Consider the following 15,033-nt stretch of genomic DNA (forward strand, 5'->3'; position numbering starts at 1 on the left):
GGGGGAAATTATAATCATTTCAGCAAAACCAGCGGTGTCACGGAAAAATGAGAGGAATGCTAAACTGTAGGAGCCGGGTTCTGCTCGTGGGTTTCAGGTGAAAGGTACGTTTTAAAAAAGTTCGCCTCTCTGGAAGTCACATTCAAACGAGCGGCGTTTTTTATTTTTATTTTATATTTCCACAGCCCAACGATTTGCTCTGGTTTCTGCTCGGGACAACAGGCAACAGGAAGGTTTCACGTCGGGAAATAAAATAAAGCTTCTACTGATTCACATGTCTGCAGGATTTCAAGTGAATCAGTTCTGTTGAGTCGGATCACTGATCTGTTGCTCAGTTAAAGGTGTTCAAGTTTCACTGTAAACTACGTTCTGGCCCCAAACTCACGCGTTTCTCATTCTTTAGGGTCTGAAAGGAGTAAAAATAGCAACATACCTCCGTTCGGAACCACCAGGTTCAAAGATGATTTAAAGTAACTTTTCTACATGCTACTTATTTACTGTAGGTAAACATAAGCCCTATAAATACTGTGTGGCAGCTTAAGAGTTATTCAGGTTTCATCAGGGGCACAAATCTCAGAATTTCTAAGCAATCAACTGGTCTGAATGGTTATCAGAAACAAAGTAAACGGAAAAAAAGCTAAACTAATAAACATCTGTTAGGTACGTAGGTATAAATTGATTAATGGGAACGAAACGGGGGGCAGGATGTTGGAACAAGAGTCAAATTGACCCAAATTTTCGTTCAGGCCTTAGCTGATTTTAACATACCGGATTTTTCGGACCATAAGACGCATTAAATATTCTTCCAAGTGTGTAATATCTGTCCTCCACGTCCACAGCTCTCCATCGTCTCTATCAGGAGGACAGAGTAGCTGGACTACACCGCCCTGTTTCTAAAATAAGGCCAAAATAAACTTCATATTTAATTAACTTACTAGGTTTATTGTTGCTAGCGCGTACTCCAGGCTGCCTTACATGAATGCACTTCTAGTTTAGACATTACAGTCAGGCAGTCTGTAGACAGCTCAGGGGTCCTCAGGTAGTGACACAGTGTACCGTAATGCTCTGAATATTCATTGATGAGCGGCTTTGTTGCTAATCAAAGTCATATTTACACATTTTAACAGATTTTTGAGCACATTGTACATAAAAACAGTCAGTAAGCACAACGGTGATCATAGATAAGACCCATCAATTTTTGAGAAATTTTAAGGATTTTAAGTGCGCCTTATAGTCCGAAAAATACAGTATACAAAAAAAAAAAATCCCTAAACTTGATCTGATTGCAATTAAACCCAAAAAGTGCAAAGGACAACCAAATCTTTGACACATTTATTTACCCAGAATGGTGCGATTCTATGATTTTGATGCAACGACGGGGGATTTTCAGTATCTGAAGCGCTGCTCACCAATCAGGGCGTATCGTGGAAAAATTGGTCGATTGGAATCTCTGACCAGCAAATCGGTGCATCTCTGCCTTATAAACAAATATTCTAGTAAATATCTGTAAGTGTTGGACAACTTTTCTAACGATGACGGGACGTTATGGATCAAAAAGGCTCCAAATGTATAATTTACATTGAGCCAAAGTGTCCAGACCTGCCATGTTAAATGATTTTTAGACAATATGGACTCCCTAGAAGAAGGAAACTAATCATTGGATGGTGGATTTTGTCTCCATCTCTTGTTAAAGTATCTAAATTTATCCTCGCCACTTTCCAAACTTCCTAAAGCAACAATGCAATCCGCTGCGGTCCTGATAAGCTTGGAAACAATAGCTTGATTTAAAAAACTCCAACTTAAATACGTTTATTTAGTAAAGTAGAAGCTGGATAATAACTTTAAATCCTCTTATTTCCCCTTCTTAACACGGTCGTGTTGAAGGATTTTCACTGCAAAGCTGTTTCCTGCCAAAGCAAATTACTTTTCCGCTTTATTTCCACAGGCTTCAAACCACTAACACAATAAATGTACAAATGATTGTTTAGATCTGGGCTGGCTAACTCAGGGGTGCCCAAACTTTTTGTCATCCTTAAATCTAATCTATAACAACAGGTTTAATGAAATAAAGTAACAGTAGTAGTATATCAGGCTTTAATTGAGCCTAGCCTTTGTTTTAAATGTTTATTTTCACCCTTTCCACAGATATTAGTCGCATTAGATCAATGAATGTGTCGCTTTCCCAGCATTAGTTAAAATATTGCAGCTTTTAATCATTTTGGTCAAGTTTCTCTCGTGGCTGGAGAAGATTAAAAAAAAAGAGGAAAATTGTTCATTTCGCAAACTAAAAGCTGGATAATTAAGCTTAAATCTTCTTACTTCAAATTCCCAACAAATGTTTTCCTGCAGCAAAAAATCTAATAAATAAATCCAGTGTGTTGGGATTCAACTTTCGGCCTCGTTTCCACGCCACGCGTGGGTGTAAATCCTGTTAAGTGTGCTAATTAATGACAGAAATCTACTTTAAACCGGATTTTTTTCCCCCCCGGTAGACACGGAGCGTTTCCCCCCGCAGGGACGCCTGGCTCCGGGGGGAATCAGCTCCGGTTGCTGTTAAATACCGAAACGTGGAGGCTTTGTTTTCACGCAGGTTCGGGTAAAAATAAATAAATAAAAATAAAAATAAGCGAGGAAACAGTGAAAGTTTTGGAGCTGAAGCGGCGAGGAGAGGAGCGGATGGGTCCTCCGCAGCCAGCGCCATAACTCAGTCACCCTTCCCCCGGAGGGGACGGCTCGCCGCCGCCGCTGCTAGCAGGCTAACCGCCGCCTTCATCGGACCAACAAGCACCGGAGTCTGGAGAAGTTGGTTAAAAAAGACCCGTAACCGTCCACTCACCCGTCTCTGCCGGGGTTTTCATCTTTCTCCGGGTCTTCGGCGGCTCCCTCCGTCACTTTTCCCGTCGACGGGTAACTTCAGACGGTAGCTTTTAGCTGAGTTAGCAGCCGCTCCGCACTCCGTCTCCTTCGGCGTTGTTCTGGCCAGAAAAGAGCCGGAAAAAAAGAGCCCTCCTCCCCCCGGTAAAAAAAAAACCAAACAAAAAAGTCCGAGCGGAGTTTTTAAAACATCTGCGTTTCGCTCTGAATCGTGTCGGGTTTTTTTTTTTTGCTTTCAGTAAAGTTGTCCCGGAGCCCGTGGAGCCGTGGTGGCGGTGGTGGGGGGAGCCAGTGCTCAGCGAGTCTGAGTGGGGAAAGTTTGGAGGAGTCGCTCGGCGCTGCCGTTGGCCGCTGCTGGAGCGACGGAATGTGGCGGCTTGAAATGTTCACTGCTGGCGCTCAGGCAGCGGTGTCGCATGTTGGAGCGCTCCGGGGCAGCAGCAGCATCTTCCTCCTGACAAACAGCCGCGCTTCGTGGTGGTGGTGGTGGAAGAGGAGGAGGAGGAACAAAAGTACCGAAGCCAACTCACTTCTTTCTGTGTGTGCCCCCTCTTTCTCTCCTTTTTTTTCCACTCAGTCCCTTCGTGTTCTCTCCAGCACACCCCCCGCCTCCTCCTCCGTGCGCGGCCGGGGTGTCGTGTTTCGCTATCCTCCTGCCACACGGGGCCGCCCACGCTGACCCGCACAGGGAGGGAGGGAGCGAAGAACCGAACGCCCACCGTTCAAAGATCGTCTACAAAGCGTTAAAGCGATTGAAAAGAAGGGCTTTCTTCTCCTCGTATATTCCACTGTTTTGCCATTTTTCTTTAATTTTCATTTTAATAATGCTTCTAACCTCCAATTTACTAACACATGACTCATATTCATACATTTATTTTATTTATTTATTGGAGCATGAGTCCGGAATTAAGTTTATCTATATCTATATTGTATTGTTCTCTGTAAAATTCTCACTGTTGTGTTTTTAGGTAGACAATTTTAAGATCTGCCTAGGGACAACAGATGAAAAGTAGTCTTTTGGCTAATTCTGGTTTATTTGCTGCAATGCTAATTAGTGTACACTGTACCTGTCAAATTAATAAAATCATATCAGACTCATATCACATCATTGTTGATTATTTTACTTTCTCAGCCATTTAATTTCCATTTACACCTATTTAATTTCCATTTACACCTACCCCACAGCAGCAGAGCTACTGGCACGCCAGTTTCTTCAAGTGACGTCACAAAAACCTATGAACCAATCGCAATACTGATTAGAAATCCAATGCATGACACCCGTTGAAGCATAGGAAGCAGCCAGACTTACAATTTTAGACACAAAAGCAGGATTTCAATAAATATACAGCAATTTGTCAAAAACAATCTCCAGGATATGTAGACAGAACTATAAGACAACAATGTTAACAGTTTATTAGCACAATAAAAGTTAAGTTGAGCGTCATCCAAATGAGACGGTAACGCCTCTCATCTGGAACCACCACCTCATCCTGGAGTTTTAAGTGTGTCCCAATGACCCAACTAAGCTTTTTAGTTCAGGGACGAGTTTCCCCTTTGTAAAGGTCTCCAAAGACAAACTGTGTTTTGTTGAATGCAAGATCAAGAGACATATTTGCCCAGCTAGACTGGGAGCCTCATCCTGGAGTCAGAACTGTGTAACATAAAGTTAAATTCTTTAGTACAAATGACTTTTTGCTTGACTTGGACCAGGTTCTGCCACGTCAACTTCTGACTCAACCTGGACTTGAGTTGTTTGACCCTAAAATCCACAATCTTACACCAGACAGATATATTTCTTGAATAAATTAAGGCTAATTCAGACTGACCAATCTGAAGCTACAGATTTAACACAACAAGCATCCAGGCTGGAATAGAGACTTAAGAAGTACATTTACATAAGTAAATTATGAGATGGTTTTGCTGTATGGGATAGAATCTAACAGAATAGCAGAAACATCCGATTTTCTTTGTGACTACTAAGAATGATGAACCATTAATAACCAGAGAGGCCTTTATTTATTTATGTATTTTGTTTTTTGTCTTTATCTGTCTCCAGATAAAGACAAAAACCTTTGTTATTTCTAAATATCAATTTCTTTTTCAGCAATGACACAATCATTTCTGCTTATACTGAATAAAAAGAGAAATATGTCCAGTTGTGACAGACACACTCGGCTTACACGAGTTATTTACATCAAGTTAATCTTTGCTTAACAACTAAGTACATTTTATTTATTGTTATTTCAAAAGAGGAGGTGTGAAAGTAATTGTACATACAGCAGCAAAATAAATAAGTTGACAATAGTTTGTTTTTATTTCTAATGATGCAAACATTACACCAGATGCCAACAGCAACCTAAATAATTAACATACAAAGGAATCAAAGCAAATAAATCCACAACAAATTATTATTAACCTGTAATTACATGTTTGGTCAGCTTGCTTAAAACTTGAAATTATAAGTTTAAGACTTGGGACTTGCGTGGGCATTTTTTTTTTTTACCCTATTTGTTTTAGCTTCATTTGAAGGAGAATAACCATTTAATTTGCTTTGCTGATAATGGCGGCACCAGAGAGTGGCCAGGGGTGGTCACGGCCCCCGGTGCCATGTCCTGCCCCCCCCCCCCCCCCCCCCCACTTGCCAGTGGCCGCTCTTCCTGACCTTATATCACGCTTTTATTTCTATCTGCCAGTATCTACTTTCCCCTAGTAGTTGTTTTGTTTTTCAATAAATGAATAAATGTACCTTATTCCTAATATAATTACACAATAAAAAGAAACTGTTGTTCAACTCAAAATGTTAACTGTGCTATTATTTGTCTACACACATTAGATAATTAGTAACATTAAAAACCAAACAATAAACCAAAAGATGTCTTAAATAGTGTTCAAGATAGTTTTCTACAGGCAGCTTTACTACAACAGTAGAATAAAATCCTTAAATTATGGCTTTTAGTTTCACGAGGCCGAAAGTTGAATCCCAACACACTGGATTTATTTATTTTATTTTTATTTTTTTGCTGCAGGAAAACATTTCTTGGGAATTTTAAGAAGATTTAAGCTTAATTATCCAGCTTTTAGTTTGCGAAATGAACAATTTTCCTCTATTTTAAGCTCCTCCAAACTCAAGGGGTTACGTGCCCCCCCCTCCATGAACATATCTGGAAGTGCCACTGTTTGCTGAGTAAATTGCTGTTTAATACTTAAACCGTTTTGCCTTCCTTTTAATTTAACAAGCAACAGTTAAACCAGGAGCAGCAGAGAGATTGAACAGCGATGCCCCCCATCATATTAATAGACGATCTTTGAAGCAGGCCCCGGTCGCCGACTGCCGCTCTGCTTTTGTCGCGCGCTCCTTTTTTGGCGCGTCGCGACGTTGCCATGGAGATCGATCGCAGCCGCAGGTGACGAAGAGGCGTCACGTTTACCCAGGAACCGCGACAGCGTGGCGGCAGGTGAGGGCCGGAAGGGTCAACAGGTGTGCGGTCCTGCAGGAGCCACGTGATTGTAATTACAAGGAGACAACGCCTGCTGGTCATCAGGCTCTCATTAGCATTATGGGCTCCGTCCTACTCCCACACGCCCCCTCTTCCCTTTGGTAATGAAGGGCCCTTCAGCTCTTGCTCCGGCCCTCGGAGGGAGAGGCGTGTGAAGAGAAGAGCGGTAATTAGAGAAAGGTGGGAGCAGGTTGGTGGAGAGCGTGGAATTAGCAGCGGCTCTTTTTTCTTTTACCTTATTTCCTGCTGATTAGTCACAGCCATCACAAACCTTAACCTCACATCTGAGCTGAGATCCCAATCAGGCTTTCATCTCGAAGGGACTGCCGGCTCCATTCAGGCCGCGAATGACGTGGTTCCTACAACATAATGGAGAAAGGCTCATTTCCGGCCCACTTCTCCGCTCAGTATGGACACTTCTTCCATCCCATCTACCTCAAGTGCTCTTAGATTTCCCACCTTCTTCTCAGTCAGGACGATGTGTGCTTGCACGCCCTCTGTGACGCTGCTTTAACTCCTCCATAACAACTAATATGTTGGTTATTATCTCCCCTTATGGAAAAAAAAAGACTGTTTAGTTGTTAGCTTGCTGTTATGTCATATTGCTGTATCCTTCAGCCACTTCCTGGTTTTATAAAGTGAACAAGTGAGCAACTCAAACTCAGCAACTAAGGATTTAGATGCAAGCTTTAATAAATTAAACCAATGATGGATAATCTCCGTACCAAGTCTCGTCAAAGAAGCTCTCTAGTGTTCTCCGTCTTTAGCCCAGTCTCCTTAATCTACTTTTAAGGGATAGCTTTTATGGAGCTAAAACAGCGACAGGTACTCAACATCTACCTGTAGTGAACTTATGGAAAGCTCCGTAAGTTTCGACCATGAGAGAGGGTATTATTTTCATTAATATTATCTTCATTAGCTTATATAGCTAATGATTGTAGTTGGAGCTAAACCAGTGACAGCAGGTAGACGAGGGGTACCGGAAAAACGCAAGGTCCATGAAATTAGGCGCCTTCAATTTAGCCCCGCCCCCGAGGGTGAAACAGCGGCAACTTGTTGTGACGTCGTAGCTGAAGGACCTCTGCAGGCTGGACGATATAGAAAAAAAAGCATATCGATAAAATAGAAATCATATTGATCGATATCGATAATTATCAACTAATTCAAAACATATATTTTAAGTGCAGCCCTGGCCATGTTATGCTGTTGCTTAGCAACCTGTTTTTAGATACAGAGACAAACACTGAATTCAAACTAAACACTTAATTCAACCAATTTTTTTTACCAAAACTCCAAGTTTTTAAAAAAGAAGAAAGAACAGGTGCTCTCTGAACTCTTTGAAGGGGGCGGAGCTTGGTTCCTGGGTCTGCGTTGTGATTGGTTGAGAGGATGTAATGATGTAATATTAACCTACATGGCTAGAATGCAAAAGGAAGGAAAACTGTTATTCTATTGGAGTTTTTAATTGATCTTTTTTTTCTCTATCGATCGATATATATATCGTTATTGAATTATCGTCTAGGCCTACTTGGCAGTGACACTGAAAACGTCTCTCAATGAGAATATCATAAGTTTTTACTTTCTAACAATGTTTGACTTTTCAATGTCTAATTTCTCAATGCCAAATCTCTTTGTCGACATTTTTCCAGTGATTTTTCAATGTTTGATTTTGCAATGCCAAACCTCTTTTCAATGTCGCTGCAAGCTGTCACTGTTTTAGCTCCATACAATTTGGCTAAACTGTTCAGATGTTTTTAGAATACCTCATTTCTACATTACGGTACATCCATATAAAGGGTCCATGCTGTTGAGTGCAGAGGAACCGTTGTAGGTCCTCCTTGACCGATGTAGACAACCAAATTTCATATAGTCCTTCATCATCTTCTACCTGCCGTCTCTCTGATGAACACTGAACAGTCAGCCACCCACATCCAGACTGTGTCTTTCTCTTTTGTTGAAACATCTTTTTGTAGATATTTACAATAATTTTTTTTATATTTTCCTGTTTTGTATATTTGTACTTATTGTCTTCATTGAGAGTAAAGTGGGACAGGAGTCAAAATCCTGGTTGAATGAACCAACCAGACGATTAAAGCTAATTCTAATTTAAAACCAGAGTCCACCAGAAACAGCTCCAGACCTGGATTTCTCCCGAATGGGGATTAAAATCCTTAGATATCTATAAAGATTAAACTTTCTTTTGTAAAATTAAAGTGTTTTGTACAGCCAGAAGGAAAGGAAGAGACACCACTCACTAAACACTCCAGGCGATTTGTGCTACAGGACCATAAAACATTTGCCCTGTTAAAAATTTCTAAAGTTTTTACATTTGTCAATGCTAAGTGTTTCAGACAATAAGGACAAGGATTAACTGAATAAATAGAAAAGGCAGTTTTCCAATAAGTTTGTTTATGAAAGGATTTAAAACAACTTTGCCCAATGGTAAAATGGCACAATTATCAATTTATTAACGTTTATGAATCTAATGTTTTTGCCTCAACTTTAAAAGCCACACCCACTTATCAAGAAATGTCTTAAATAGAACCTGTCAGGCAACATTAAATAGGCTAAAACATCTAAAAACATCAACATCTTATGCCCCAGTCTCAAGAAATTAAATATGTCGGTCTATAAATGGTAACGAAAACATTTCCATTGCTTGGAGCCTCCAGAGAACCAAAGAGAGAACCGTTCTCATTGAACGGAGAAAACATGGAACAGTGAGCCTTCTCAGCAATTGCTAGCCCAACAAAATTACTCCAAAAGCACATTGAAAACTCATCCAGGAGGTCCCCAAAGAACCCAGGAGAACATCTAAACCTCAGTCAGGATCAGAGTTCAGGATTTAACAACAAGAACAAGAGACCGGGATAAAATGGCCTCCATGGGTCAAAGTCCAGAACACAAAGACCCACCTCTCACATTTACCATTTAACATCCTGGTGTTCCCCAAGACTTTTGGGATAATTCTGTGGACCGATGAGACAAAAGTGGAAAGTTTTTTTTAAGGTGTGCATTCTGTTACATCTGCAGTAAAACTAACAGCATCTCAGAAGCAGAATAATCATTAAAACAACCACGGTGGTGGTAGGGTGATGGTCTGGGGCTGCTTTGCTGCTTTGCTGCTCCGCGGTCTCAGTGACTTCCTGTAATTCATGGAACCATGAGCTGCCTACCAGAAAATCCCGCAGGAGGATGTCGGACCATCGGTTTGTGACCTTAAACCGAAGCGGAGATGACTGGTGGGTCCTCTGACTGAATGACTTAAGCAAAATAAAATATTTTTGAGGGGCCTAGTCAAAGTCTGAAGTTAAATTAGATACAGATGCAGGGGTGGTCTACGTTTAAAAAAATGAAAAGCACGTCTGCAACAGTGGCGTAAGAGACTCCAGGTCAGTCATCACAATGTGCTGCTTCAGGGACTGTGTGCCACACAGGGAGTGGTTGGTTAGGAGAGCTTTTCTCAGTAATAAATGTGCTTTTATTTGAAAGACGCTTTCTGTACCTGTGATCTGAAACATTTAACTTCAAATGGACCTGCAGCAGCTTTTAGGTTCGCACATTCACACTGCAAAAAGGGAACTAAAAGTAAGTAAAATTTTCTTGAAATCAGTGTATTCTTCCTTGATTTGAGCAGCTAAATAAGACTATTTGCCAATGAAATGAGTATTCTTAACCCTAAAATAAGATTATTAGCTATTCTGCACTTGAAATAAGGTGGTGGAGATGAATTGTTATTATTTTAAGTGCAGAAATCTTATTCCATTGGTAAATAGTCTTATTTAGCTGCTCAAATCAAGGAAAAATACTCTAATTTCAAGAAAATGTTACTTATTTTTAGTTCCCTTTTTGCAGTGCAGCTCCTCTGGAACGAACCAGGAAGCTGCAGGTCATGTCCGAATGTGGTCTAATTAAGGCGTAAAGCCGTCACTGCAGATGCTCCAGATGTTCACAGCCGTTCTTTTCCCGCAGCTCTGGATGGCGGCTGCTGAACTTTTGCTCCAGAGGATGTGCTGAGAGGAGCACCTGGAGGAAGGGGAGCGTTACGTCTCTCACGTGTCTGTTTTCTCAGAGGTCAGAGGCGTCTGGGAAATCTGACAAAAGGTGTTTCAGTTAAACCTTTAACCGTTTTCCCCTTTGTCCATCGTTCCTAAAAAGAGGGAGTAAACGAGGCGTTTTAAAAGCACCTTTACTGGAAATACCGTAAATTATAATAGAATGCAAATTAAACTAAATTCTGCTTTTTGTCTGTCAGTTTTTCAGTCCTGAGCGAAGACAAATACGTGTGACTGTGTGGGTGGGGAGATGCCACATATCATCAGGAAACTACATGAATCAAAACGCAAACGTCCCACCACGCCTTCAGTGAAAATCAAATGTGTTTATTCCATGTTATACAAACTCTTTAAGGCTTTACTGGGTCTAATTATGATTGTGTGCGTCCTGCGAGAAATTAGAAATAGAAAACACAACAATAAAACATTTGGAAGCGTCTTTAGCAGTTATGTTAAACAAAATGTGTTGATTTTTTTACTTAGAATTCTTTTTTTTAAAAACTGGTAATTGAGGTTAAAATAAAGTTCTGGAACAGATTTATTTGAGCTGCAAGTGTTGCTAAAATTTGGTGCTTTTCTGTCTCAAAAGCGTCTTTATTCAAGACGTTTTTAAAATCTGCCGTTTTTTTCTGTAAACTCTAAAATGATCTGCCTGCTACTTGAGCTTCAGATGGTACTTTTAGCTGAAATTATAATTTTTTTATCTTACTTCTCAACAGAAGCTAAAAACATCTATATCCTTTAACTTTTCTTGAAAAATTTGACAAAACTAATTGTTTTGAGTTCATCCGTCCGTCCGTTGTCTTCCGCTTATCCGGGGTCGGGTCGCGGGGGTAGCAGCTTCAGTAGGGAGGCCCAGACGTCCCTCTCCCCAGCCACTTGGGCCAGCTCCTCAGGAGGAATCCCAAGGCGTTCCCAGGCCAGCCGGGAGACATAGTCCCTCCAGCATGTCCTGGGTCTTCCCGTGGGTCTCCTCCCGGTGGGACGTGCCCGGAACACCTCTCCAGGGAGGCGTCCAGGAGGCATCCTGACCAGATGCCCGAGCCACCTCAACTGGCTCCTCTGGACGTGGAGGAGCAGCGGCTCTACTCTGAGTCCTCCCCGGATGACTGAGCTCCTCACCCTATCTCTAAGGGAGAGCCCAGACACACTACGGAGAAAACTCATTTCAGCCGCTTGTATCCGGGATCTCGTTCTTTCGGTCACGACCCAAAGCTCGTGACCATAGATGAGGGTAGGAACGTAGATCGACCGGTAAATCGAGAGCTTCGCCTTTTGGCTCAGCTCTCTCTTCACCACAACGGATCGGTACAGCGCCCGCTTCACAGCAGACGCTGCACCAATCCGCCTGTCGATCTCCCGCTCCATCTTCCCCTCATTCGTGAACAAGACCCCAAGATACTTGAACTCCTCCACTAGGGGCAGGACATCCTCCCCAACCCGGAGAAGGCACTCTACCCTTTTCCGGTTCAAGACCATGGTCTCGGATTTGGAGGCACTGATTTTCATCCCGGCCGCTTCGCACTCGGCTGCGAACCGCTCCAGTGAGTGCTGTAGATCACGCCCTGATGAAGCCAATAGGACCACGTCATCCGCGAATAGCAGAGACGCAATCCTAAGGCCACCAAAGCGGATCCCCTCAACACCTTGGCTGCGCCTAGAAATTCTGTCCATAAAAGTTATGAACAGAATCGGTGACAAAGGGCAGCCTTGGCGGAGTCCAACTCTCACCGGAAACGAGTCCGACTTACTGCCGGCAATGCGGACCAGACTCTGACACCGGTCGTACAGAGACCTGACAGCCCTTATTAAAGGGTCCGGTACTCCATACTCCCGGAGTACCCCCCACAGGATCCCCCGGGGGACACGGTCGAATGCCTTCTCCAGATCCACAAAGCACATGTAGACTGGTTGGGCAAACTCCCATGCCCCCTCAAGAATCCTGCTGAGGGTGTAGAGCTGGTCCAGTGTTCCACGGCCAGGACGAAAACCACACTGCTCTTCCTGAATCCGAGATTCGACTATCCGACGGACCCTCCTTTCCAGAACCCCTGAATAGACCTTACCAGGGAGGCTTAAGAGTGTGATTCCTCTATAGTTGGAACACACCCTCCGGTCCCCCTTTTTAAATAGGGGGACCACCACCCCAGTCTGCCAATCCAGGGGAACTGCCCCCGATGTCCACGCAATGTTGCAGAGCCGCGTTAACCAACACAGCCCCACAACATCCAGAGCCTTAAGGTACTCAGGGCGAATCTCATCCACCCCCGGAGCCTTGCCACCGAGGAGCTTTTTAACAACCTCGGCAACCTCAGCACCAGAGATGGGAGAACCCGACCCAGAGTCCTCAGGCTCTGCTTCCTCAATGGAAGACGTGTTGGTGGGATTAAGGAGGTCTTCGAAGTATTCCGCCCACCGACGCACGACGTCCCGAGTCGAGGTCAGCAGCACACCACCCCCACTGTAAACAGTGTTGGTACTGCACTGCTTCCCCCTCCTGAGACGCCGGATGGTGGACCAGAATCGCTTCGAAGCCGTACGGAAGTCTTTCTCCATGGCCTCTCCGAACTCTTCCCACGCCCGAGTTTTTGCCTCGGCGACCAGCCGAGCCGCCTGCCGCTTCGACTGCCGGTACACATCAGCTGCTTCCGGAGTCCCACAGGCCAAAAAAGCCCGGTAGGACTCCTTCTTCAGCTTGACGGCTTCCCTCACCGCTGGTGTCCACCAGCGGGTTCGAGGGTTGCCGCCACGACATGCACCGACAACCTTGCGGCCACAGCTCCGACTAGCCGCCTCAGCAATAGAGGCGTGGAACATGGTCCATTCAGACTCAATGTCCCCCGCCTCCCTCGGGACGTGTTTAAAGTTCTCCCGGAGGTGGGAGTTAAAGCTCCGCCTCACAGGGGACTCCGCCAGACGTTCCCAGCAAACCCTCACAGTACGTTTGGGCCTGCCCGGTCGGACCGGCTTCCTCCCCCGCCATCGGAGCCAACTCACCACCAGGTAGTGGTCGGTGGAGAGCTCCGCCCCTCTCTTCACCCGAGTGTCCAAGACATGCGGCCGCAGGTCAGATGAAACGACAACAAAGTCGATCATTGAACTGCGACCTAGGGTGTCCTGGTGCCAAGAGCACATATGGACACCCTTATGCTTGAACATGGTGTTTGTGATGGACAATCCATGACGAGCACAGAAGTCCAACAACAAAACACCACTCGAGTTCAGATCAGGTGGGCCATTCCTCCCAACCACGCCCCTCCAGGTCCCACTGTCATTGCCCACGTGAGCGTTGAAGTCCCCCAGCAAAACGAGGGAGTCCCCAGGAGGGGCACTCTCCAGTACCCCTTCCAAGGACTCCAAAAAGGGTGGGTAATCTGAACTGCTGTTTGGCGCATAAGCGCAAACAACAGTCAGAACCCGTCCCCCCACACGGATGCGGAGGGAGGCCACCCTCTCGTTCACCGGGGAAAACCCCAACGTGCAGGCACCGAGATGGGGGGCAACAAGTATGCCAACCCCAGCTCGGCGCCTCTCACCATGGGCAACTCCAGAGTGGAAGAATGTCCAGCCCCTCTCAAGGAGACTGGTTCCGGAGCCAGAGCGGTGCGTCGAGGTGAGTCCGACTATCTCTAGTCGGAACCTCTCAACCTCGCGCACAAGCTCAGGCTCCTTCCCCACCAGAGAGGTGACATTCCACGTCCCAAGAGCCAGCTTCTGCAGCCGAGGATCGGAACGCCAAGGTCCCCGCCCTCCACTGCTACCCGTTACACATTGCACCCGACCCCTTTGGCCCCTCCGATAGGTGGTGAGCCCATCGGAAGGGGGACCCATGTCGCCTCTTCGGGCTGAGCCCGGCCGGGCTCCATGGGCAAAAGCCCGGCCACCAGACGCTCGCCAACGTGCCCCACCTCCAGGCCTGGCTCCAGAGTGGGGCCCCGGTGACCCGCGTCCGGGCGAGGGAACACGAGGTCCAACAATTGTACTCATCATAAGGGGAGTTTTGGGCTGCACTTTGTCTGGTCCCTCACCTAGGACCTGTCTGCCTTGGGTGACCCTGCTAGGGGCTTAAAGCCCCTGACAGCATAGCTCCTAGGATCACTGGGACACTCAAACCCCTCCACCACGGTAAGGTGGCAGCCCAGGGAGGGGGCCACCTCCCTGGGCTGAACATGAGTTCATGTTTAGCCAAAACCTTTTCCACAGGAAACATCCAATGTAATTTATGTCTATAAACCTTTACGGCATCAATATGGTCCAAAACTAGTCCAGTGGTTTTTCTCTGGGACGACATTGACACGAAAAACCGAAACAATCATAACCCATAAATAATATATTTGGGGGTGGTTGGACCCAATGAGGTTCCATTTCTAAAGCGGGACTGGTGCTAAAGCCGGTTCTGACCCAGTTGGGTGTTCTGCAGCCAGAGAACCAGCTTGGTACTCGATTACTGAAAGAAACCTGCTAAGAGTCACAGTGATAGAGACATTTTTTTACATGTGGAACAGTTTGACACCCCGTCATTTCAAAACCACAAACTTTAAACCTTAGCTTTAAATAGTGCATAAAGTGGAAGGAAAAAGTCACACAGTTTTGTTAATTTTTATTGA

General features: G+C 44.7%; 1 protein-coding gene across 1 annotated transcript in view; it reads right to left on the minus strand.

Annotated features, from left to right (window-relative positions):
• erf (Ets2 repressor factor) overlaps window positions 1-3,556 on the minus strand; it is a 57,650-nt gene extending 54,094 nt beyond the window's left edge. Inside the window, exon 1 of the mRNA XM_012855609.3 lies at window positions 2,837-3,556. Coding sequence (XP_012711063.2) covers window positions 2,837-2,858 — 22 coding nt within the window. The 5' untranslated portion in view covers window positions 2,859-3,556. The remainder of the gene's footprint in view (window positions 1-2,836) is intronic.
• Between the last annotated feature and the right edge of the window lie 11,477 nt (window positions 3,557-15,033).

Source organism: Fundulus heteroclitus, chromosome 13, assembly GCF_011125445.2.
Source record: "Fundulus heteroclitus isolate FHET01 chromosome 13, MU-UCD_Fhet_4.1, whole genome shotgun sequence".
NCBI lineage: Eukaryota > Metazoa > Chordata > Actinopteri > Cyprinodontiformes > Fundulidae > Fundulus > Fundulus heteroclitus.